Source organism: Marmota flaviventris, chromosome 10 (genome assembly GCF_047511675.1).
Source record: "Marmota flaviventris isolate mMarFla1 chromosome 10, mMarFla1.hap1, whole genome shotgun sequence".
NCBI classification, from domain to species: Eukaryota; Metazoa; Chordata; class Mammalia; order Rodentia; family Sciuridae; genus Marmota; species Marmota flaviventris.
The window spans coordinates 107,537,749-107,563,826 of record NC_092507.1 but is presented as its reverse complement, the minus strand read 5'-3'; the positions used below and the strand labels follow the sequence as shown (position 1 = coordinate 107,563,826).

Sequence of the window (26,078 nt, the reverse complement as noted above, 5' to 3'; positions counted from 1 at the left end):
TGTGTGTGTGTGTGTGTGTGTGTGTGTGTCTGAGAGCACACATGCTGGGGAGGACACCCAGGGCTGTGTGCGTGCTAGGCATGCCCCCCACCTCTGAGCTACACCCTAGCACCATGTATTTCTATTTACCATTTCCTCTCTCTGTTTTACCATCTTGATTTCCCCACCCTTAAATTTGTTTTGTAGAAGTTGGGGTCACACAGCACTCAGAGAGCTTCCTCAGGAAACAGGTTGCTAATGGCAGAGAAGTTTCATCTGTGCCCCTTCAAGCTCCTTTGTTTCTTCTAACTTCTGCCACAAGGTGGCTCTAAGGCTTGGCAATATCAGAGCCCCCAAACAGTGCCAGCCTCCCTTCCCTCCACCGTCCCTGCATACCTTGCTCCCCAAAACATGAATTCTTGGCCCTGCTCTGACATCTTCTATAGAAATGTCTCCTGTCCTTTGCCCCCCACCTTTAAAAGAATACTCTGTCGAATACTTTTATTCTGAGAGAATCAGTAGAAACCCAGGGGCTGGTGAGTGACTCAGGTTGGTCCATTTGTCATTGGCTTTGCTGCTGTGATGTCATTGCCCCCAGCAAGCCTCTGTGTGGCCTGTGCCCCACTGGTCCCTGCCAGGGCCACCTGCTGATCCTGACCACATCGCGGGTATTTGATTCTTCAGAACCTGGGGTGGGTCAACTTGCTGTGGCTCTTTTACCGCCTGCCCCTTGGCATTGCTGATCCCTGGACACATCCTCAGAGAAGTCTTCAGGGAGTGAAGGCCTCCCTTTCTCTTTTTTGTTGCTGATTAAGCTCAGGCTTACTTGCCTTGATCTGCATAGTGTGACCCCCACGGGGCATTCAGGCAAGACGGTTAGCATACTCTATTCTTAATTCTTAATCAGTTATTTTCTCTTTTAATTGTAAAGCATCACCTTGCTTCCTTCTGATTTTCTTTCATTCCAAAAACACCCTCCAATTACACATTGCTAAATACAGAAGCAATAAGGGAAATGTCAGCCCTCATTTTTCCAAATGTTTACGACCATATCTTGGCCTGGCTATTAAACATTGCACATTAAAATCGACAAAGCAATAAACAGGCTTCCAGGAGGACAGCCTCCGGTGGTAGAAAGCCGACTTGTCGGTGGGTATATTCTGCTGGGATTTTACTGATGGGTAGTCAGGATGAATATTTAATACCCTCTGGATGTTGCCAAATCCTTTTCCTTCTATTTCTTATTGCTGACCTGGCAGATTAGGTTAGCTGAGGGCTTTTTCTTTGACTTCTAGGAGTCCAGGCCACTTGAACACTGGCTCTCTTTATCACAGTGCAGTAGGGGCTGGCTGCCCCGCCCCTCCCCAGAGTGGTCCCAGCTTTCTTTTAGGGAAGCCTGGGGTTCTCCTTCCGTTCCCTGTGGCTTGTGCCTGTCGTCTGCATAGAGACAGAGTGAGCATGAGGACAGGAGCCCTAAGAGGAGCCCTGGCCCTCTCCCCGTGCCTCACGGCTTGTTATCATATTGACACCAGGTCCTCTTGCTTTTGGTGTCAACCAGGAAGGATCACTGGTCCCCTCTGCAGACAGGTAAGGCAAGGAAGGGTGTGTCTGGATTTCTCCTAATGAACTCTTACTCCCTCCTTGCTACTTTACCTTTATTCAGCTCTGCCTCCTACTCACCAAGCATCTGTGCAGCTTCCCTGCTGGGTGCTAAGGCTGCAAAGACCCTTGAGCTGCTGCTCTTCAGGCTTCCTGGAGGAGGCAGCAGGCGGGGAACGCAGGAGTGCAGTGAGGCTCACGGGTGTGGTGGCAGAGCCAGCGCAGGGAACACTGGAGCATGGAGGTCGCATGTGTAATAGTTAAAAGCAAATTCGAACCAGGTGGCCTGGGCTAGAGTTGCAGTTTGGCCACATAACTGGCTGTGTGACCTTGGGCAAATGTCTCTGTAAGAGGATAATAATATGTATTTCATAGGACTGGAAAATACGTTCTATTTGTAACATGCTTAAAATACTGCTGAGCACAAAGTAAGAGGGGGCTATATGAAAGTATGTTAAATAAACAAGAACACACTGAACTGAGGGATTAGGACTTTAGATCTTATGCAGATCATATACTCCTTTTCAACAACAATTTGTGATATTCTCTTTCCTGCCCTGGAATGAAACTCATAGACAATATAACATTCCTAATCACATAACCTTTAGAAATTGTTATATTACCCTAATAGTGGGATAAAGGGAAAAAAAATTTTTTTTAAGAAGCTCATAGTAAAACAATGTGCTTCACTATGTAACTGCTCAGGGACAGTGACACTAGGAGACACACTAACCCTCACTACTACAGCTGGCAGAGGCGCTGTAAATGTCACCCTTAAATGCAGAGTGACAGTCACTACCACAGATCTTTGCCCCAGGCAGCACTGCCCACTGGGACCGACTTTCTGAATCCCCAACCAATTCTGAATGAAACAGGAAAAAAACTCTCATTTATTGAAACCGTGAAAAACAACAACAAAAAAAATATTGTGCTTATGATAAAATCAAAGTTAGGTTCTAGGCTTAGGGACACACTTTTCACCCCTGTGTCATTCGAAAGTCATATCGGATGCAAGGCAGAGCTTTGTCGTGTAGTTTTCCCCAAACATCTATTATTGGCTTCTGACCATCAAATATTTCCAAATCAATTTGACAACCAAAGACAGGCCTCCAGATTTTCATGATGTTTGGGGGCTTTGGCCACCCTGTTGAGAACTGCCTGGCTGTGGGTGGTGAGTTGAGGCAGGCTCTTTGCTGGGGAGTGACTGTTCCCGCTTGCCATTTAGGAAGACCTCCCTGGCTGTAGCTAAGGCTGGGGGACCACAGGTTGCTGGGCCCCATCCTGAGTTTCTTTCTGACCCAGTGGGTTCTAACAAGTTCCAGATAATACGTGCTAATCTGTGTTGATCTGTGCCACAGGGATCTTGGCCCGGGAGCCACAGGTAATCAGGATCAAATACCAGCTCTGGGTCCCTCACAGCCTGGCTGAAGCTCACCCTTCTGACTGACTCACCGTGCCTGAGCACTTGCCCTTCCCTGATAACAGTGCACAGAGGGGTTATCTTCTTCTCAGGTGCCCTTTCACTTCCTTCTCCACTTGTTGATCACCTGCTCATCCGTTTCTCAGAACCAAAGTAGCCGAGGTCACAGCTTTTTGAAAGGCTCTCTGCCTCCCATCACAGTCAACATTCATAATCCTTCTTTAAAAGATTAATCCCATTTCCATTCAATCATCCGTTTGTTAATTTGTTTAGCAATGACTGAGTTATGTAGTCCTTGCCCTTTGGTCCTAGAGAAGAGAAGACCTTAAAAAAAATTACCTTCAGAGCAAGGCATCATGGAACAGAAGTGGAGTGGGGTTTATGGGACTCCTTTATTTTGGTGGAACGAGTGAATCGTCTGTGGGGAGAGCACACACAGAACAGAAGTGGGTGGGGAAGCTGGCCGGAAGGCAGCTGCTGTTTCTTGCTGCCTGTTTCTCCTCTCTCCTGTCTGTCCCCTTGATACCACCCATCCTGGCTCATCACACATGTCTCCATGCTGTGATCCCAAGCCTGGGAAGGAAATGTCCAGCTTCAGAAAGCAAGGGCCATTCCTGCAAATGATGGGAGCTGTTCAACTCCTGGAGGGAGCTGGAGCGTTCTCTCGTGGATGGGGCATCGCTGCAAGCCACCCTGGCCCTTCTTCCTGCCTCTTGTTGGGTTCTTTTTTTTCCTCCTACTTATTCACTATTGGGGATTAACCAAGTTTCAGTCCTGGGCATCTTTCACCTCTGCATTTATTGCTTCGCTAAAGCCAAACACTGACACAGCCAAGTCCGGGGTTTCTCAGGCTTTCACACCTGTCTGAATCACTGGGGCATCTTGTTAAAAATGCAGATTCTGACTTAGCGGGCTTACGAGTCTGCCTTTGTGACAAGCTCCTACTTGATTTCATGCTGCTGCTCTGTGGCAGCACTTTCAGAGGCACAGGTGCCACTGAGGTTTGACAGTTTCCATCTAGTGTGGAGCTTGGGACTTGGCACCAGGCACAGAAACCAAAGGGAATGAGAATATCTAAAAATTCACTGTTTTTGTACACCAGGACTTATGCTAAACTCTTTCTGTGGACTTATTGCTTTGAATCTGTACAGTGCTCCTAATGAGCCAGACTGCTGGTATCGCTCTTGTTTTGCAGAAGGAAACACCTTCAGGCCTTCAGGGGGCTGGGCTCTCCTAACTGTGGAGGGAGGTGAGGCACAGACGCTCACTGCCCAGGGCAGTGCTGTGACAGGGCACAGGAGTGTTTGCTAATTAGCTGTGGAGCCTCCAGTCTCCCCTGGGCCTTAGGAAAGGTCCTCCCTGCCCTTGAGAAGTGGGCGGAAATTCCGAAGTGTAGGATAAGAGCTGCCCCCTTGCCCACCTGTCAGGCACGCACCCAATTTCAAAAGTGCCTCTCTTTTTCAAGCCTCTCAACACTTCACAATATTTTGACATGGGAAGGGGGAAAAAAATGGAAATGCTTTGAAACACTTCTCTTCCTTGGATTCTCGATCTCAGGCCATGTGACCAAATTGAAGTTTAGTCATAGGATTCCAGTTTAACATATGCAGTTACTATGGCAATGAAGGTTTCCTTAGTAACAGTTGCAAAAAATAATCTGGCCCCAATTAATAATACATTTTAAAGCTCTTTCTACTCTACCCTGAAGAACCCACCTTTTTTTTTTTTTGGCCAAGAACCAGATAATTCAGGTGGTGTCATTTGCATGGATAGAGATATCATTCGCGTGCGGTGAATTGGGTTGGAAAGGAAAGAAAAGGGAGCCGGTTGCATCAAGCACTATGGGAATCCCCTCTGAAAAGTCGACTGGTGAGCCAAGGCTGGGGAGCTTGGTGGTAAACCCTTCCCTGAATGCCTAGCATGCCCTTAGGGGACTTAGGAAGAAGGGAGAAGGCCGAAGACTGGACTTGTCAGCAAAAATGATGAAACCAGAAGGTGGGGCCCCGGGTCGAGGGATTTCTCTCAAGTTGCTGTGTTCTGGGTGTGAATCTCACCTCTTGGCATAAAGAGAAAGTCTGACTTAGCACCAGGAGTCGTGTCCTCAGAGATGCTGTTGTAGTGATGGTGCTGGGGTTGGGGTACTGCCACACCTTGGCTTGTTAACTTTCCACCCATTCAGGACCTTGCCTGTGTGGTACCAGGGGACCAAGTAGCCACCTGAGGCCTTTGATTCCTTTACACAAGGCACTCAATCCTTGCCACTGTCTTTGCATACTTAGAGCTGACTGGGGCTGGCAGAGGACCCCGGGGTCCCGCCCGCTCAGTCCTGTGTCTGGTTGTGCTTGCTGCTCCTGCAGCGGGACTCTGGCCTTAAGAAACAAGAGGCTGCCCAGCAAAGTACTGGAGACCGGCCAGGGCAGATCTGCCCTGCTCCTTCCCTCCCGGCTAAGCAGCCCAGTTGGAGGAAGCCCTAGCTACTTTCCCTGTGTGGGGTCTGTACCTTGCCCCGGGTTTTTCTCTCATCTGGCAAGTGGCCAAAACTCAAAGCAGAAAGAAGTGTAAAGAGAGGAGTGGGGTAGAATGCGGCTCTTACTCCCAGTTCCCTAAGACAGACTTAGGATTGTTTCTTCTCAGTAGGGAGGAGGAAGGTGGGTAGGAGGAATCAGAGCCAAGTGTGATCACGATGGAGTGGGCGAGAGCTCACATTACTTTCATAAGATATATTTGGTTAGACGTTGGCTTCGGGCCACCGAAAAGGTGAACATGGTCGTTCATTCGCAGCTGGGGTGGCACTCTGGAGTCTGGCCTTCCTGCTGTTTTTGGAACAGGGGAAGGGGACACCGGAGTCAGCTCTGCTCTCCCTTGCTGCTGTCATCTTCCCAGCCTTCTCCCCTCACCTCGCCCCACGAAGGTCCCTGCAGCACATTGGCATCGTGTGCTGCCTCGGTTCCCCAGAACGCACTCGTTCTCTCTCCCACCTGAGTGGGCGAACACTCTGAGTGCTCTCTGAAGGCTGGACATTGTGCTAGGCCCTGGGCTGTGGCCATGAGGACGTCCACTAGCAGAACTGTATGGGGCTGGGACTCTGTCTTGTACTTCAGGGCGTCCCCAGGACTTGGCAGCCTGTGGGAAACGGTAGGTGCTCAGAAATATCGGCTGGTTGAGTGAAAAAAGACTCGGTCAGTCCCCTCAGATACTCACAGTCTAGGATCAAAGAAAGACAAAAGGAAAAACAGCCTGGGGTCTTTATAGAGGGCTGAGCAAGGGCACCTGACCAGGTGGAGGGACAGGAAGGAGGAAGGAGGGCCAGAAGATGAGTGGAGAAGGGTCAGGGTGGGGAGGTGGCTGAGGAGCTAGGCAGAGGACAGAGGCCAGAGCTCAGGGGGAAGCTGCATGGGTGTTTGGGGCCAAGTTGTGGAGATGAGTCAGGACAGCTGGACAGAGGCCAGGTCTCAAAGAGGCTTTGCGCTGGAAACAGGAATGGTTTTCTTTAGAGCCTCTAGGCAACTGGGAGCCGTTAAACTTCATCACGAGAGGCAGGATGGGGTCAGGTTTGTGTTTTAGCTACAGGGTCCTGGAGGGCAGGGGAGACAGCGGGGCCGGGAGAGGTGGTGAATGTCTAGTTCAGGGGTGTGGCAAGGAGAAGTGGATGGCGGGGTGTCCTCATACTGAGCCACGTCTTGGAAGAAGCCTGTTCGTGTCTGCTAGGAGCAGTGCTGGACAGAGGCAGGCCCCGAGCCTGAGGTTTAGAGTGGGCCACGTTTCCAGGAGGGGGTGTGGCGGTTTTCCTGAACTGCTCCCTCTCCTTCACAGTGACAAAGCTGCAGGTGAGCAAATCCAAGAGAACCCTCACCCTGGTGGAGAACAGGCCCATTCAGCTGAACTGCTCAGTCAAGTCTCAGACCAGCCAGAACTCGCACTTCGCCGTGCTCTGGTACGTCCACAAGCCCTCCGACGCCGACGGCAAGCTCATCCTCAAGACCACCCACAGCTCCGCCTTTGAGTACGGCACCTATGCTGAGGAGGAGGGCCTGAGAGCCCGGCTGCAGTTCGAGAGGCACGTGTCTGGGGGCCTGTTCAGCCTCACTGTCCAGAGAGCGGAGGTCAGTGACAGCGGCAGCTACTATTGCCACGTCGAGGAGTGGCTGCTGAGCCCCAACTACGCCTGGTACAAGCTGGCCGAGGAAGTTTCGGGACGCACAGAAGTCACCGTGAAGCAGCCAGGTGAGGGCAGACGGTGTGACCTTCCTGGGCCTGTGGGTTTCCAGCACAGGCTGCCCGGGGCCAGCCAGGGCTCTGCGGGGCCCTGGGGAGAGGTTGTCCAGAGTGGGCACTGCTACACAGACCATCATGCTGGTGCCCGGAAGTCCTTCTGCTCTGCTCAGTGGGTCCTGTTTTTGGTGCAGACTCACAGAGAATCCTCAGCTCTGCTCCTGCAGGTGCCATCTTCACCAGGGGTGCTGAGGGGTGGCTGGGTCCGTAGAACGCGGCTGCAGTTTCTAGGGCAGACTGCATTTGCCTTGGGCTAGCAAGGGCTCCACCCGCCCAGTTCCTGCCTTGAAGCGTTCCCTGGGCCCCCTCAGCTGCCTCCCCTTCTTCCTGACCTCCCATCTCAGCCCAGGCAGGACCTTGCCGTCTCAGCCCTCGTTCCCCTCTCAGCCCCAGGGTGGAGCCCTTAGCCTGCCCAGGAGAGGGGGCTGCCTGCCTTGGCAAGCCTGGGCTCCACTTTGGGGCAGCCTCGATGGTTAAAAAGACTGCGTCCCTGTCGTCTCCCTCTCAGGTTGTAGATCTGTCCCTGGAACAACCCAGGGTAAGCCAGGGTCGTCTCCTTCTGCAGGAAGGCTGCACCTTGCTGTCTCCCTTCTCTTGGTTAAGGAGCCCCTTCCACTCCCTGCTCCTGGTGTGGCCCTGGTGCCCTCTCCATCCCTCCTTCCCACACATCCCACAGTCTGTTGTCACTCCATGCCTTCTGAAGGGCCTTTGCTGAGGCCGTTCCCTCAGCACCTCCTCCACGAAGTCTACTCTGATTTCTCCTGTATTGCTAAGAGTGCCTTAACACATGGTATAATAATCATCTGCATTTCTTCTGTACTATAATATACATATTAAGGAAGGGCTCTTGTTATATCTTTAGCCACCAGCATGGCATCCTTAGTGAATACTGGTTGAATCAGGAACAAATGGTTGATTTAATCCTTGAACACCACAGGGCTTTGGATGTGCTGCTCTCAGCCTAGAAAGAAGTTGGTCATAGGTACTTGCTGTTCCACCCTTCCTCTGCAAGGTGTTGCTGGCTTATTTTAAGTTAAAGAGCACCCTAGAAGTCTTTCCCATTCCCTTTACAGTACATATCAGCACCTGGCATTCCACTCGCTTACTTATTCTCAGGTAAGTAATTATGAAGCACTTACTCATGTTTGTGCTTATATTCACTCATTCCAGCTACTGTGTATTACTTAATCATTATTTACATATTCACATACACACATATACATTTGTTGTGTGTATTCACATACACACACATATATATATATATTTGTTGAAGCTCCCTGAATGAGCCCAGGGGCTTGGTTTTCTTCACCTGGCTTGACTCCCAGGAGGCCTCAGTGCGTATTTGTGGAGTAAAAGCCAGGGGGCCCAGCCGCCCTGGTCCCCATGTGGCCCAGCCGCCCTGGTCCCCATGTGGCCCAGCCGCCCTGGTCCCCATGTGGCCCAGCCTGTGCTGAGTACAGTGGGACTGTTGCCCACCTTCCCCCTGGCCGTGGTGCGTCCTCTGCTAGCCTTGTGCTGATGCGCTACCTGGAAGCCCTGCTCTTCAGCGGCTCTGGTGACCTGCGTCCCGACTACAGGTTCTTGGGCCACCAATGCGCTCTGGGTTCCTATCCTCTCCGCTCCCTTTCTCTGTACTTTCTCAGCTGGGAGAATGTCACCCCTGTCCCCTGCCCTTCCACTCCAGCCACCATGTCCTTTCCCTTATCCTCATTTATTCTGAAACCAAGAGACCCTTGGTGCCTCCTAGATTTATCAAGGGAATACCCCCAGCTGAGGCTGCCGTCAAGCTAAGCAGGGCAGTGCCAAAGGACAGCATGGATCCCTGTCCACACGTTTAGTGACATCTCTGTCACAGGGAGTTTCAAATCTGTAAGCAGAAATCTCACAGGACACATATTAAAGCAGCTTCCCCCCTTATATCAATTGAGATTTGGGGTTCATTTCTATTTCTTTTTTTTTTTCCTGTTTAGAAAGTATATACTTACAGAGCTTTTGGGAAATACAAAGTAAACAAACAAAATCCCACAATGAAAAAAATAATAATCTTGCAACCCAAAGATAACCAGAGGTAACTTCTTACATGTATGTTTTGGGAAGCTGGCTATTTCAAGTGTATGTTCATTTTTTAAAAACTTTTAAATTGAAACAGCAATCCTGAGCACTGTAAAACATTCAGGCCACACTGAAGTGTGACGTACTGAGTCCCAGGGTGAGGCCCCCTTCCCGTCCCCTCCTGTCACCCGGGGGTTGCTCCCCAGGTGCCTCTGTGTTTACAGTGCTGTAGCTTTTAGATCCCTCTGGTCCAGGGAGGCTCATTAGGGCCCTTTATGAAATTACAGGCCTGCTATCAGTGTGTGCCATTGTTAATGATACTTTTTCACCGGAGGAGCATCTCGTTAGTGAGCTTTCAAACCATCGGGTCCCATCACTATCAATCTTTTCTTTACTGATGTCAGATCCGTTCTCTTCCCCCCTTGAGAGGGAGGCGATTATGAGGGAGCACGTGAGCTTATTATACTGGGTGTCCTCTGCAGTCTTTTATGATTGACACCAAGCCTTGTCTAGCCATCATCTGGTCAGTTTCTGAGGTTGACTCTTGTGCAAGAGGGGTTCTCCCCGTGCCCTTGCCTTCCCCTTCCCGGCCACCCCATCAGGCAGCTGCACCCTTTGTGATCTGTCGTCCTGTGGATGTGTAGTCTCCTGCACCTTGTGTTGCCTTCCTGCAAGCCTCTGAACCCGCGAGGGTAATGTACTGGGGCAGTTGCTTCTAGAACACTGGGGAACTGGAAATTCAGGTCCTCTGTTCACATGATCCAGAAGCTCAGTGTTTGTCTGAGAACGGTGTCTGCCGAGTCAGCCTGAGCTTCTGTCCTGTACTTGGAGGGCACCCGTTCACCTCTCCTTGGAGAGGGTGCCTGTGTGGTGACATCTCTTTCCTCTCTGATCCAGACAGCCGCCTGAGGCTCAGCCAAGCCCACGGGAATCTGTCGGTTCTGGAGACCCGGCAGGTGCAGCTGGAGTGCGTAGTCCTGAACCGCACCAGCGTGACCTCGCAGCTGGTGGTGGAGTGGTTTGTGTGGAAGCCCAATCACCCGGAGCGGGAGACCGTGGCCCGCCTGAGCCGCGAGGCCACCTTCCACTATGGAGAGCAGGCAGCCAAAAATAACCTGCAGGGACGGCTGCACCTGGAGAGCCCTTCCCCTGGTGTGTACCGACTCTTCATCCAGAACGTGGCGGTGCAGGACAGCGGGACCTACAGCTGCCGCGTGGAGGAGTGGCTGCCCAGCCCCAGCGGCCTGTGGTACAAGAGGGCCGAGGACACTGCCGGACAGACTGCAGTTACGGTCATGAGACCAGGTGAGGGCGATGTCCCCAACCTCCACTCCCTTTGAAGTGTCCCCTTTAGGTATAATATTTCATACGATGAATAAGATTAGTTTATTATCAAATTACATTCAGTTAAGTATATGCACGTTTACATTATACGTTCGTTTTCAAAATTGTCTCAGGGTTTTGTTTCCTTGTGAGTGGAGAATTGCACATCGGCATTTGGCCTAAGGTGATTTGATTTCTTAATGAGAATGAAATGGCAATTCCTTATTGCAGGGTATGGAATCAAAAAAACGTGCATCCAGATCTGGACAAGTGGTTGAGATCACGAAAGAATTTTGAAACGACAGCGGGTGGTTCAAAAAGTTAAGCTGGTCGATTTTCAGTGGAAAGGAATCGATTCCTTAAATAGAAATCTCTGACCACCTGCAGCCTCCACTCTCGCATCCTAATAATTCTGTTGGTTCTAATGACTAGTCCGTGTGACCTTTGGCTTTTCCTGCCTCTGTTGCTGTTTCTGAAACACCTGAATACTTATAATTACTGGGTGTGATAATTGTCACACACTTAATTGTCACACAATCAAAGCTGAGTTGTGCAGATTCCCTGTGTATTTCCCAACATTGCACCGTCATTCATCCGCATCAGGGCAAAAAGTCAGCGGTTCCCAGGAGGAAATGGAGCAGAAATTAACTCACCTCCGTCAGTGTGAGCAGCTTGTATCCTCTGGGCACTCTGCTGTTCACATTTGTGGTTTGGCCCCGCTGGAAGTCTTGGTCAGGTTTTCGTGTCCGTCAGAGCTGCTCTTTCCCTTGGTGGCACATAGGAGCCTCCCGAGTCCGCTGTGCCCCTTCGTCATAGAACATGCTTCAGGGAGGCGAAGTGCCTTTGTTACAGGACAGGGACATTTTCTCACTTGCCTGTGTCTTCCCAAAGTTGGAGGGGAAATCACTTCTACTTGAGTTACATTTCCTTGGAGTTGTTTTGTTTTTTTAATGTAGTTTTCTGCATTCGACCTCATCTAGAGACTAGTCTTTCCTGACGGGAAGACTGTAGAGTGTGGCAGCGGAACGCCCTTCTCCCCCAGCTCCCACCCATTTTGCAGATCGCCATACTCACGCCCCTGCGTGGACTGGAGGAGACAGGCGTTCCTTGAGTACGATCTGCACCCTGCCACAGTCAGGAAGTTTGCCTTCAGTCCTCCTAACAACCCTGCCACGTAGATTTTACTGACCTGGCAGAAAGGAATTGCAGCACATCCAGGAAGAGCAGAAGGGGTGCCCACCTGCCTCCCTCCACCGCATTGTGTGCTACCAGCACAGCCCTTATGACCCTGTGACCTGTGACCCTGTGACCCTGCAAATGGCCTCGCCTCGACCCACCTTCCTTCCTTCCCCCTGGCTGTCCCTGATTGTGTAAGTCATGCTAATTGCAAAACACACTGAAAACAGAACAATGTAGAAAAGCCACTTGTAACCTCACTACCTGTGAATACCTCCTGTTAATAATTTGGTGTATTTTTGTTTTGGGGGGTTGGTGGGTGGGTTTTGGTCTTGTGTCTTCCTATCCTCACTGACTCTTGGCTCTGAAGGACATCAAGGTCCCACTGTCTTAAGAAGTGTTTTTCCCTACCCTCTCAACATTCTTGGGTGAGCATGTTCTAGAAAGCATTTCCTAGCCACTGGTTTTGCTGCTGTGCAGCGTTCATCATGAGGATGTACTTTGAAGGCTTGTTTTGAGCTGTATGTTGAGCATCTGGAAGGCTCAAAATAAATAGCTCTCTGAGAGCTGTGCTCACAGTGGTTTTGGGGGGACGAGAGCCTGCCATCCTCCATGCATGGGATCTATGAGGTGATCTATGATCTATGATGGATCTGTGATGGCTCCTGCCCTCAGCGAGGTGGTTGTTGGAGAGGGTCAGATGCTGTGCTTGACGTGCAGAACCCGGGAGGAGGGAAAACCACGTTCATCACACACCCAGGCCAGAGGTGGAGGTCAAGGTGACAGCTGGGGAGCAGTGGGCTTGAGATGGAGGGGACGGGCTGAGATGAATTGCTCTCTTGGGTCTTATCCTTGGGAACGTATGGAAGTCAGCATGAGGGGGGAAGGGTTGGCCTAATTTAGAAGGGGACAGACACAGGGATCCAAACTGGTAAAGAAGCATGTTAAGGGGAAGGAGATTGTGGAAAAGTTAAAGTTAACTTCATTCCAGAAACTTGTGTGGAGTCATGAACGCACACAAGGTATTCAAAAGGATCACGCAGAAGAGAAGAGAGCAGAGGAAGGGTGAATGGGGAAGAGGACCCGAGGAAACGAAATGCCTGATGGTCTCTTTCCTCCTGGCCACCTGGCCGTGCTGGACTCTATCACACGTCACCACTCCTTTGACACCATGCAGTTGCCTGGAGCTTCGGAATGCCGTGTCGGATGCCGGAGATTAAGAAGCTCCAGAGGCACCCTTGGTCTGGGGGGAGCTTTCTAATGGCTCCGAGATTACATTTTCACTGTCCTCTCTGGAAAGAGGCTGCTGAGTCGTGTGAGTTTGAGTCACCTGTGGACTGATATTCTCCACCCTGACGGTGTCTGTTCTTGAGCACATTCTCCTCCCTAAGATTGGGGCTGATGCGCTGTGCCCACCACCTGTAGCCGTTTACGAAACCTTTGTGGGCTCACAGTGCACACTGAGATTCCAGATGGGCCCAGAAGATGTGGAGGGGCCTGGCAGAGCCCCACAGAAGCAGTCAGAAGCCCAGCTTCGTGTTCACCTGCAAGTGACATTGAGCCAATTCATCGACAGCCCAGGACAGTCTTTGGGAAGCACTCCTTTTGGTCTCTATCCAAGTACAACCTGATGTGGTGTGTCGACGTCTGCCCATGTTACGTCAACATTTTTCATGAACGTTTCATAAACAGAGCCAAAGGGAGGTCTTTTAGAAGCTGGGAAATGAATCATTTGTTCAGAACCTACCACAGCTAGTCAAAAGGAAAAAGTCCACAAAACACCCAGATGAGAGACTGACCAGTGGTGTCCAAGGCCTGGTTCACCAGCCTGGGCACCTCTGTGGTGATTCTGTGTCTCCACCTGACCTGGGAGGGCATTCCCCATGCATGTCCTCTGTGAGCCGGTGCCCAGGAGGAGGGGCCTTTGCAGGCCGGAGGTCTAGTATTGGGCTTCAGTCCTTGGGCAGGATGTTTATCTCCTTGGGGTCACTGTGGCTTTATCAGTAAGCTCCATGCACAATTTAAATTCAAGAGTTTCTAAGTGGATATATTAGTCTCCTAGGGTTTCTTTTGCATAAAACAAAAGAAATTTATTCTCTCACAGTTGTAGAAGCAGGGTCGTCCTCATAGCCATGCTCCCTGGTTTCTAGGGGAGAAGATGCCCTTGCCCCTTCTGGCTTCTGGTGGCCCCGGGCATTCCTGGGTCATAGCGTAGATGTGTGTCCCTCCAGTCTGTTCCTCCATGGTCTTACAGCCTTCGTCTCTGTGTCCTCTCCTGTTCTGACTAGGACACCAGTTGGGGGTCTTGCTCTGCTACATTGTCATAACACAATACCATAGACTGGTGGCTTAGACAACAGAAACGTATGTCTCGCGGTTCTGGAGGCTGGAGTCTGAGGTTGAGGTGCAGTCTGCTCGTATTCTGGTGAGGGCTCCCCTTCCTGGCTGGCAGATGATAGATGGCTGCCCTCTTACTGTGTGCTCATGGGGCCTCACATGCCTATACCTGGAAAGAGATCTCTTTCTCTTACTATAAGATCTCTTTCTGTGATAAGGCCACCCATCTTATTAGAGCGCTACCCTTATGACCTCTTTTAACCGTAATTATCTCCTAAAAGCCCTATCTCCAAATAGTCACGTTGAGGGTTAGAACTTCAACAGATGAATCTGGCAGGGAAGGGGATCACAGTTGAGTCCATAAGACCAGTCCCCGGATTTAGTGCCCACCCTAGTCCAGCATGCCCTTACCTAGCTAATTACATCTGCAAAGACTCTCTTTTCAAGTAAGGTCACATTCTGAGATTCTAAGTGGACATGGATTCTGAGGAGACATTGTTCAATCACTACAAGGGGTCACAGTGAAAATAAGTGGCCCTTCCTCTCTGGATTCCCACAGACAGCCACTTTACCAGCTTCTTAATTCTGCAAATATAAACAGAGGTGTATGTCAGAAGGGGATATTTTTCTGCCTATGATGATGTATAGAGCATACAGCGTCCTGTACTCCAGCCGTTTTCCTCGACTCTCCTTCCACATCTCTGTACATAGCTCTGCCAATATGTCCTTCTAATGGGTGCACAGTACTCGGTGTGGGTATTTCTACAGTATAATGTGGTTAGCAGTGGACATTTAATTTGTTTCCAGCAAAGAAATCAGCCTCTTCTTCCTTCTTTGTCCCCTGTCCCTCCACAGATGCCGCCCTGCAGGTGGACACAGTGGTCCCCAACGCCACGGTGTCCGAGAAGGCGGCTTTTCAGCTGGACTGTAGCATCGTGTCTCGTTCGAGCCAGGACTCCCGCTTTGCTGTGGCCTGGTATTCCCTGAGGACTAAAGCCGGAGGGAAAAGGGGCAGCCCTGGTCTGGAAGAACTAGAGGAGAAAACAGAGGAGGAGGAGGAAGAGGAGGAGGAGGAGGAAGGGGAGGAGGAGGACGAACCAACAGAACGCACAGTGCTGCTGCGGGTGGGCCCCGACGCTGTCTTTGGCCCAGAGGGCAGCCCTTGGGAGGGCCGGCTTCGCTTCCAGAGGCTCTCGCCCCTGCTTTACCGGCTCACGGTGCTGCAGGCCAGCCCCCACGACACGGGCAACTACTCCTGTCACGTGGAGGAGTGGCTGCCCAGCCCTCAGAAGGAGTGGTACCGGCTGACAGAGGAGGAGTCCGCCCCCATTGGCATTCGCGTTCTGGACACCAGTGAGTTTCCCCAGTTACAGAGGAGGGATGGGGGCTGTTGGTTCCAACTGTCTTGGAGATACATACAGAGCTCTATCATGGGTTAAGAAGCAGCTTTCCTAACTGTCGTGGGTAGGTATCAGGGTTGGAGATATGGCAGGATTGGACATGTAACTGTCCATGCAGTTGACCCTCGATTGCCCGTGCAAAAAAAAGTGGGGGGATCAGAATTAAAGTGATAATATGCCATCTAATCTTTATAGTAGACTTAATGCTCCACCAGAGTCTATTTTAGGAAGATTTCATTGTGCATGTGTATTGCTAAGATATTACTTTGTTTCACTTTGGAATACTGACCCCAGTCTCTCTTTAGTGAAATAGCAAGTGTTTCAGACTCATTAAGAGAAAGGGGAAAGAAGGAAGCCTGACTTCCTCACTGTCAATCATACTTTTTCTGGGTCAGTTTTATTTCAGAGGATGACTTGGAGGTTTAGGTGGATTTTTGCGTGGTTAGTAGGAAAGGAAAGCCTCCTAAGGCAGTGATGTTACAGGAGAGTCAGGAGAAGCAAAGCCACAGCCTGTTGCTGCAGAATGTTCCAGAATGAAATTTTCCTCATGCAGAGGGACTTTCACTCTCAACAAAGATTTCGGAAAATTCTTGAGGGCCTGACTTATTTGTTCTAACAAGGCACCCTTTTGATTGGCCTTCTGTCAAAACGTGGAATGTATCAGACTGAAAATAGTGTTTGCTGTTGTAGAATCAGCCTATCCTGCAGAAATAAAAAAATTGGCTCGGATTTTCAACTTCTTTTCAATCAAAACATTTTACCCCATAATCTTGATTTGAGGTTTTGAGTTTTGTCAGCTCTTTCTTTGCCTCAGTCACCTCCTGTAAGCGCTGCATTAAATAGAACCATATGAAATCGAGATTTTTTTTGTAGGTCAAAAGTGGTTGACGATCAGCAGTTTCATATACTTTGGAAATCCAATAAGTGTAAATATTTGTTAATGTTTCTTAATCATACTGATGAGCAGCAGCTGTGCAATGGAAGGAGAAACCGAAAAAACCTAAATCGGGCTTAGCCTGCTGAATGGTCCACCGAATCACCCAGTGTCCAGAAGTAAAAGAGAAGATGTTTAGGCTACTTGTCATCTTCCCTTTGTGGACATCTATGATTATGAGGCTTCCTAGAGCAAAGGGATCTGGCACCCTGATTTTACAGAGAAAAAACATAGATTTTCTGAGGCCACCTCCCTCCAAGGTCCAATGCAATCCCTCCGCTGGGGCGCGGGTGTGCCTGGGCTCTCGCTGTTCCACGTCCAGCCGTAACTGTGTCTGTGCAGCCAGACACACTGGGCATTGTGAATGGTCCATAATGGCATTTTAATTGCTGACGTTAATCAAGCAGGCATCCTCTCTGGTACAACTCTTCTCAGAAGCGGGCCGGAAAGGATCCTGTTAAATTCCCTAAGAAGGAAGTTTAGCAGGACTGAGTGCAAGGGGGACATTTAAAATAGAACCCCACAGGAGTCAGCTTCTTTACCGACCTAGACGCCATTGTTTGCAATCGATAAGCTCCATTTTATTATACGGCCTTCCAAGCCGAGGTAATGGATCTCAATGGAAAGTGGAAGCCTGGCGTTATCTGAAATTGCAGCTGTGGATTGGAAGAGGCGTGGTTATGAGGAAAAGGATACAAGGGCTCTCTCCTTTGGGAGCAGACCCGTGGGGTAGCAGGGGAAAGGCAGGCGGGTGTGGGAGCTGCCCGGTAGCTTCTGCTGGGTTAGGTGAGGTCTTCCGGAGCCAAGGGTGGACGCTCCGGGCTCTCAGTGCTCACTGTCCGTCTCCCTCGTGTCCTTTTCAGGTTCCACCCTCCAGTCGCTCATCTGCTCCAACGACGCGCTCTTCTACTTCGTCTTCTTCTACCCTTTCCCCATCTTTGGCATCCTGGTCATCACCATCCTGCTGGTACGCTTCAAAAGCCGGAACTCCAGCAAGAACTCGGAGGGGAAGAACGGGGTGCCTCTGTTGTGGATCAAAGAGCCACACCTCAACTACTCCCCCACCTGCCTGGAGCCCCCGGTGCTGAGCATCCACCCAGGAGCCATAGACTAAGGGGGATGCGCAGGGGACATCGGCCACAGAGGGGCTGAGGCCCGCCCTTCCTGCCTCTTGCTCTGTGATTGGACAGTCGACAGCACCCAAACATGGGGGTGCCGGTGCAGAAAACTGTCAGCCTTGGAACGTGTTCAGAGCTCCGGGTCAGTCACCGAGACGGACTGCCCCAGGCGGTGGTCTTGGTTGGTTAGCTATTTGCGCCCAAATGTCGTGATCCTGCCGTTATAGGTTTCTAGTTTTCGGTTTTGGTAATGTAGTGAGTAGCTCCAGGTGCCACATCTACTCACCGATTTATCTAGTATTCCCAGATAGATGTTACGCGGGGAGTGGGGGGGTTCTTATTCTTTGTACTGTACTATTTTTAAACCACTTTGATTTATCCCTTTTGGATTCCATAAGGTTGTGGACGAATTTCTCTTACATACAACCGATGGCAAGAGGAAAGGACCACTTTGTAGTAACAAGGAATCTCTTCCAAGACTTTTTGTTTTTTTGCACATTTGAAAATGCCACCCGTGGATCAAAATACAACCCAAACATTTTTTTACTTTCTTAACGAGACTCGAAAAATATGGGTAGCGTGGGCCCAATTTGTATCTTATCTTTTCCCTCATCTGGAGTTGTTGGAACCACTTTGTAGTCAAGATGAAAGCATTGAATTTTGCTTCAAAGAACTGCATATGTGCAAGAGAAATCCTGCACAACCCCATTAGGAGTAGATGGTGCCTGGCCAGCCTATCTGTCAGGGAGGCAAAAAGGCTTCATCCTATCCTTGCCAAAAATAAAAAAATAAAAAAAAATAAGAACACTGTCTTGGAGAATGGGTCAGAAGTTCCAAGCAGCACATGCTTTCTGAGCTGAAGTGGAGCAGGGCGCTGCTTTTGGCAGCTGCTGACTCTCCCCTTGATCAAAGCCAGTGATTAGAGAGAAGGAAGGAAAAAACAGCTGGTTGTTGGCTTGATCCATTCTGCATGGGCAGCTCCAGCTGATCATGGTGACAGGTGGCTTTTGTTGGCAGGTACTTTGCCAAACTTGAGGGAAAGTTTCCAGTGATCCTAGAAGCAGGACCACCCTGAGGTCAGCACAGAGGCTGAAGCAGCGGCCATCTGTACCCCATGGAGGGCCCTGGGCCTGCAAGCACAGTGAGGGAGGATGGGAGGGGGCTTCCAGGGCCTGATGCTGAAGGGCCTTGAGGAATATCTGCCTCCCTGGAGGTGTGAGGACTAGGGTTTTCTTGTTCTTCCAATGACATATTGAAGTCTTCCTCATTCACCATTTCTGTCTCCCCATGTCACTTCTGGAAGACTGCCAGCCTTGGGGACATCCAGACATGGCCCTTTGTAACCCTTTCGTTCACCTAGTCTCAGCAGACAGTGAGCACATGTGTTGTCTTTGCCCTTCCCCCTCCCATTTTTGGATTTTTTTTTTTTTTTTGGTGGTTTTAGGTTATTTGGTTGGTATGGTGATTTTTTATTTTAATGCTCCAAGGGCCAGTGTCACTATATGTTGGGCCAGTTGCCTAGGTCCCCTGGAGCATCATCAGTTGCAGATACTTCCCTGTGCTCACGCTGTGAAGATGTCTTTATACCCTGCTTCCCCATATTTTGCTGGCCAAGTGTGCCATGTCCTTTTCCCTAGGAACTTGTACCTTGAATTATGAAGGGAGTCCCATTTGGAAGAAGCCACCCCGGATTCCAGAACTAAGTCTAACAAAAGAGATTCCTGTGAAGCCCAGTCCTGAGAATGTACCCACTCCAGGGAAGGCTGTGGGATTCCCCAGGCCACACGGGCACGGATCCGGGTCAGGGGTCTGCAGGTGCCCAGGCAGGGTGGGCCGTTAAGTGGACACTGGCTGGGAGCAAGATGACTGCTCCGCCATTTTCGGAGAAAGGCAGACCTGTCTTTTTTCTGCCCAGTGCTCCAGCTCTGTCCTCTGAGACAGGGTGTAGGCACTGCCACCTTAATCCCACGGATGCCTACTATGCTGATTCCCACTTATTATGCTGCATCAACATGTTAGAGGTACCGAATTGGCTCAGTCATGAAGAAAGAATGTCTTTTGCCCTGTTTCTTCATTTCAGGGGGTGTGGGCTTTCCGTGGAAACTGCTGACTCCTGATGTTTAGGCTGAGTCAACAAGGGGAGATGACTGACTTTTCCTTTGTCTGAATGGAAAGATGCCAGAGGGCTGGCCAGGACTAAGATTTCAGTTTGAATTGGTTCATAGCAGTAGAAAAGTAGGTGCTGCACGTAATTAAATATGTGAAGCAAATGCAGGAAAATCGAAATGAAAAAAGAAACCGAAGCCAGTATTTTAATAATTGCTTTTTCTGTGTATTTTCTACTGGGCTAGGGGATTCCATCAAAGGTCGAGCTTTTTGAGCTTTGTATGAAAAAAAAAAAAAAAAAAAAAAAAACAAACCAACCCAGGACCTTCTTTCGTTGGCTATTTCTATGGGAATGTGGTATCAGATGAATGGTAATGGTGCCCTCTAGTGGCTGCAAGACTTCATTGCACATTGTCCACTGGAGCTCAAGTCTTCTGAGTTCAAGAGAGGAAACCTGCTGGACTCTCTCCACTTACCTACGTCTACAATGTTGCATTTATGGAAAACTACACTGTGCTAGGCGCATCCCAGGACCTGGATATAACCACACCCTCTTTCACCAGGGTGTTTCTGTAGCAAGTTTTCATATTCTTTTCAAACAATGGTTTCTCTGCGTTCATTGTTGAAGAAAAAGAAAAAAAAAAAAAAAGAGATGGGGTAAGAAAACTACCCATGCATGATGTAGAGGGCTGTTGATTTTTGTTTTGTTTTGTTTTTTTAAAGGAAAACTATTTGTAAGATGTTGCACTAAAACATTTTATATACACTTCAGAGACCTGTAGTAAATTATGTTGACCATATGGGTGTTTACATTTTCTGTAATCGGCTGTCTCCTTCCTTTCTCCCTTAACCAACCACTTTTTCCCATGGAACTGTGATGTGGGGACCCAGAGTTCTGCCCTTGGCATTGGCCTGCGAGGCTCAAGGTCCGTGAATCGAAGTCTTTGTGATCGTGCTACATCCCCACCTAAATGATGCTTTTGTACAAACAATTTAAAAAAAAAAAAAAAAAAGTCTCTCCCAGAAATTCCCTCAAAACACCCATTGTCATCTGTTGAAATGTATCATAAATATGCACGTCTGCCTTGACCATCAGTGCATGGTGCCCCTGGAGCTGTGAAGACCCTGCCAGGCAGGGGCAGGGTGTAGAACTTATGGGTGTTTTTTTTTTTTTCCCTTAATCTTGGTGGGGAAGGTAGGGTGAGAGGGAGCTGATGAGAGGGAAGAGAGAAAAGTGGGACAACCCTCCTGGACCACCAGGGCCTCTACAGCAGCAAGACCACACCCACCTCCTCAAAGTGTCTAGCATACCATGGCCAGGGAATTGTCAGCAAGAATTTTCCAGGTGCAGGGAAGGGCAGGAGCTGGATGTTCCCTATTGAGCAAGACCACACAGCACACCAGTGTCTTTTCCCCACACAACTTCAGTGCTGCTCGGAGCTCACCACCTGTGCAAATTGAGAAGCGGGTTGGGATGATTAAGACCAAGGAGTGATTCGTGGTTCGTTGGAGCCCACCATGATTCATTAAAATTCGTAGAACATGCAGAGGGTAAAGAGCAGCTTCTCTCGTCTTTTTCTAAGTCCATATTTGGCAAGGCTTTGCTGGATGCTTTGCCCTGCTCCCCAGCCCTGTCTGCTGGGTCCTTATCAACTTACAAGGCTGGCGTGGCCACAGGCTGAGAATAGGACTGTTCATTCCTTGGGTACCAGGGATGGCTTCCTTATCAGTCTTAGGTGTTATTTTTGCCTGATCCCTGCCCCACGCTCTCTTTGCATAGGAATTGAATAGGAAAGGGGGAAATCGAATATTATGGAACAAAATAACACCTTTATGCCCTTCCTGAAAATTCCCCGAGCATTTCTATAAATGCAGTAAACATATGCCTCCCAGTGAGGGGTATGATGAAGTAGCAGGTGAGGGGCAGCATCTTGCTCTCTCTGTTCTGGGATTCCTATGTTTTGTAGGAGTGGTTCCCAGAGTTTGGAAGAAACTAGATCCGGAGCATCAGAGTGGTGTGTGCGGAAGAGCCGTCTCCACCTCCTGAGCAGGCGGGATGGGCTGTCCCTTCCTTCTTGCCCACGATCATTAACAAGATGATAAAACTGGACCTCACAACACCACAGGATGCTTCCAATAGATCTAGAAACTCTTGTAATGCCAAACTTTCAGTGTGTAAAGGGGCTGTCTTTCTGGACCATGATTTATGAAGTCTGCTGGGCCAGGCGTACAAGCACTTCCAAAATGCCTGGAGACGCATAGCACTTCCTATAATGACAGCTGGCACTGCTTGTGGGTCAGAGTCTAACCCAGAGAGGCCTGTGAGTCATGCCTGGGGTACTCCCCAGCACCAAGTGACTGGGCAGTAAAGTGACATTACTTTGAAGGGTTGACAGCTCTTTGTGGTGAGTCCAATATCCCCTTTATCACAGACCGCGCCTGTGGGAAGGGCAGGAGGAGAGGCTTTGGACTTGACCTGTGTTGGAGTCCCAGTTCTGCCTCCGACTGAGTTTCATTAGACATGTTATTTACCTTTCCCCAGGCACAGGTTCCTCAAGTACAGAAATAAAACAGTGGCGATATTAAAGCAATCCATGTAATGCACGTAATGCAGGGCCTGGCGCATAATGAGTGTTCAACAGATGTGTGCTGTTCTCTCATTTCTCACCTCAAAAACTTTCAATAGCTCCCCAGTACTTGAGGGACTGACCTACCCTTCCTGCTTTCCAAGTTGGCCCGAGTTCCTCACAGTCCAGAGCAGAGGAGAAACTTGACTCCTCACTTTTTGTGCTGTATCCCGCACCTGCCTTGGTTCTCATTATCTATGGATGACAGGAAAAGTCTTAAGGTAGAAGGCTTCATGGGACAGTGTGTGTGTTCCAGAAATTTCACTAATAGAGAGAGGTTTTGTGGCAAATTTAAGAAATGGTTCGTGAATTTCTGCAGTATGGCTTACGTATGTCAAGATTCTGAGGACAAGGCTGGTGTGGTGGCACACACCTGTCATCCCCAGCAACTTGGGAGGCTGAGGCAGGAGGATTGCAAGTTCAAAGCCAGCCTCAGCAGTTTAGCAAGACCTAAACAACTCAGCAAGATCTTGTGTCAAAATATTTAAAAAGGGCTGGGGATGTGGCTCAGTGGTTAAGTGCCCCTGGGCTCAATCCCCAGAACAACAACAACAAAAAAAAAAGAATCTGAAGACAGCCAGGCCCAGTGGTGTACACCTGTAATCCCAGCAGTCTGGGAGGCTGAAACAGGAGGATCACAAGTTCAAAGCCAGCCTCAGCAACCTGGTGAGGTCCTGAGCAACTTAGTGAGATAGGGTTTGCTCTCTCTTAGGGTGCCCGAGTCCTGTTGGAAGGAATAGAATCCTGCTCACATGATAATAAGAGTTCTCTTAACTTGGCTGTCTCGGTAGCACATATCTGTAATTTCAGCAATTCAGGAAGCTGAGGCAAGGGGGTCGCAAGTTCAGAGCCAGTCTCAGCAATTTAGAGAGGCCCCATCTCAACAAAATACAGAAAGGATGGGGAATGTGGCTCAGTGGTTAGGTGCCCCTGGGTTCAATCTGTGGCACCCCCCACTAAAAAAAGAGTTCTTTTAACTCCCTCAGGGAGGCAGAGCCAACCCTGTTGCTTGTCTCCAAGGACAAGAACAGGGAAGGAAGCTGATGTGAGGAGCTTCCCTTATCGATTTAGGGGAAGGGCAAGCCAGTCACAAGGAGGCCAGTAGAGGGGGAGGTCTAAGTGCCTACTGCAGCTTGGGCTGGGTGGATTTGGGGAGGCCAAGTCCTAAGGGAAACAACCATCTGCCTCAGTCTGAGGGAATGGCCAGGGTTGAGATGGAGGAAGAGAGGAGACCAAAGAGGGAAGAGAAGGGAGAAATCAAGACTGATAATCCCAGGCGCTAGTGTAGGGGAGCACCCGGTAACCCTACAGGTTCTGATAGTTGTCCCAAATGTCCCCTTCCTTTTTAATGTTTAAGGAAAGACCAGTTCAAAGAGGTTGTCTTCTCCAGGGTCCTTTAGCTGGGTAAGTGGCAGGAAAAGCTAGCACCAAGCTGCTCCTTCTGCTAGAAAGTGCTAGAGGGATGCAGGGCTTGGATCTACCTTGCTGTCACCCCAGGGTACCAGTGAGTGAGGCCCAGCTTTCTGGGAGCGACAGCCCCACCCCAGCCATCCAGCTTGAGTTGCCACCACCACATCTCCACTGCTAAAGAGGAGCGCTGAAGATGTGGAAGGAGCCGTTAATCTGTTTGGGTAAAATGCTTGTGGATAGAGTGGCATCGGGAATGACCAAGCAAGAGAAAAGGAAGGAGTCGAGTGGTGCCACATGTGCAGGGAAAAAGAGGAACATGCATGGTGCTGGGCCAAGGGGGATCAGACTGAGGAGTCCTTGTGACAAATCCTTATCACCACCAAGGCTGCACCTACATTTAGGCCCTGGTGTCCAGGCTGGCTGGAAGCACTGGGCCACAGGCCATGTATCCTGGGGTCCTCAGCATGGTTTGTGGTTTCTGGGGGTTAGTGAGTGGAGGCCTTCCCTGGGGTCCCTGGACAGCACTGGTCTGTTGGTGGCCCCAGGACTCTGGCCAGGTGGGCAGGCTGCCTGAAGTCAGACTTTTAGGTGGAATCCAGGCTTCTAGGAGAACCTCCGCCTGTGAGATCTTTTCACAGAAGGTTGCTTTGCCACTGAGGTGCCCTCATGCTGTCAGGAAGAAACTTTGTTCTTGGGCATCTGGGTTTGCAACAGTGGCTGCTCTTTTGCAAGCTGCCCTTGGCAGATGACAACCCCCCCACCCTTTGCCCAAACTACCATTTAGATGGTTAAGATGTTAACTGCTAAATAATCTTTCTTTAGATTTGCAGAACTCAACATCTGGTTGATCTTCAGATTACATCAGAATATGTGACAGCTCTTAATTAGTTCTGTGCATCAACCAACACAAAGTATGTAAATTGCTGGGAGCTTTAGTTTGCAGAAAAGTAATAGGTCTGTCTAAAGAATTATAGGAGCAAGTCCCAAGAGGTCTAAGTTCCAGCTAGAGGTAGGGAGCGGGGAAAAAATGTAAAAAAAGGAGACATAAGCCACAGGTGACCAAGACCGGCTTAACACAGTTTTTCCTGCCATTGCCCCTCTGCTCCTTCTGTCCCTACCTATAAAATCCTTTTATGCCTCTGAGTTTCCTAAGACAGAGCTTTGAGCACAATAGCCCCTCCATCTGCTTAGGGCCATCCCTTGAATAAAACTGATCTACCATTCTCTCAAGAATATTGGCTTTTGAGTGGTGAGCAGCTGGACCTGGGTCAAGTAACAGGTCCTGTTAAGGAGGAAAGGAACTGGGCTCCTGTGCGCTCTGGGATTTTTCCCTCTCTGGGGACCCTTCTCAGGCCATTGCTAGGTTCATCTCCTGAGTTCCTCCAGGAGGGTGTGACTTTTCACAAGTGACCAAGTTACTTCTCCTGTCTTCTGAGGCAGCCTCTCCAAGGACTTAGATGGACCTTTCATCTGCTTCCCCAGCCTGTGAACTCACCCAGGCCCAGTCCAACCTGCCCAAAGTACCAACTTTGGCTCATTCTTTCGGCTGCCCTCCCCTCCTGTCCTCTGGACAGCCACCCATGGCTTTTCTGAACTACGGCATAGAGACACCAGAGTGTCTGAGTGAGCCATGGCCTCACCTCAGGATTCCTAAGTAGTGCTCTTTTCTCCTCCCCCTAAACATGGAAGAACCAGTGTCTAGAACTTTCCATACCTTCCATTGTCACAACAGCCCTCTGGAATAGGTATCTTTGTCTCAGTCTTTATGCAACTCACCCCCATCCACTTTATCCGTCAGGCAAGTCACCACCAAGCTGAGGAGCCTAACAGTAACCCCCTTGTTGGTCGCTCACCTCTCCTTGAGGGTTCCCCCCGGCAGGCCTTTGTTTATGATCATCAGATCAATTTTCTGTCTCCATTCATTTGATCCATGTGCATTCCATGCCCGTGGGGTACATACGTTCTCAGAGGATAGCCTGAGGGGGGCGGGCTGAGATTCACTCAAAAGGACTTACAATATGGGGTCAAGAACATTGTGTCCTGGGAGTGCAGAGGGAAGAAAGTGGCTCTTTCTCTTGTGAAATTGGGTACGTTGGTGAAGCAACAGCCTTTGAGGGCGAGTGGTATGTGGACATGGGACGATATGGAAAAAGATTTTTGTTTTAGTCAGAACAACTTAGAGGACAAAAAAAAATTATTTAGAGGTTCATGGTTTCAGAGGTCTCAGTCTATAGATGGGCCCACTCTGGTGCTCTGGGTCAGAGGTGAGGCCCCCATCTTGGGGAAAGGGCCTAGCAGAGGAGAGCTGCTTGGCTCATGGTCGGG

General features: G+C 49.7%; 1 protein-coding gene across 1 annotated transcript in view; it reads left to right on the top strand.

The window, feature by feature from the left end:
* Positions 1 to 17,606, top strand: part of Igsf3 (immunoglobulin superfamily member 3) — a 37,557-nt gene extending 19,951 nt beyond the window's left edge. The window contains exons 6-9 of the mRNA XM_071618781.1: positions 6,812 to 7,222; positions 10,220 to 10,627; positions 15,014 to 15,511; positions 17,356 to 17,606. Of these exons, the coding sequence (XP_071474882.1) occupies positions 6,812 to 7,222; positions 10,220 to 10,627; positions 15,014 to 15,511; positions 17,356 to 17,606 (1,568 nt within the window). The remainder of the gene's footprint in view (positions 1 to 6,811; positions 7,223 to 10,219; positions 10,628 to 15,013; positions 15,512 to 17,355) is intronic.
* The last annotated feature ends 8,472 nt before the right edge of the window (positions 17,607 to 26,078 follow it).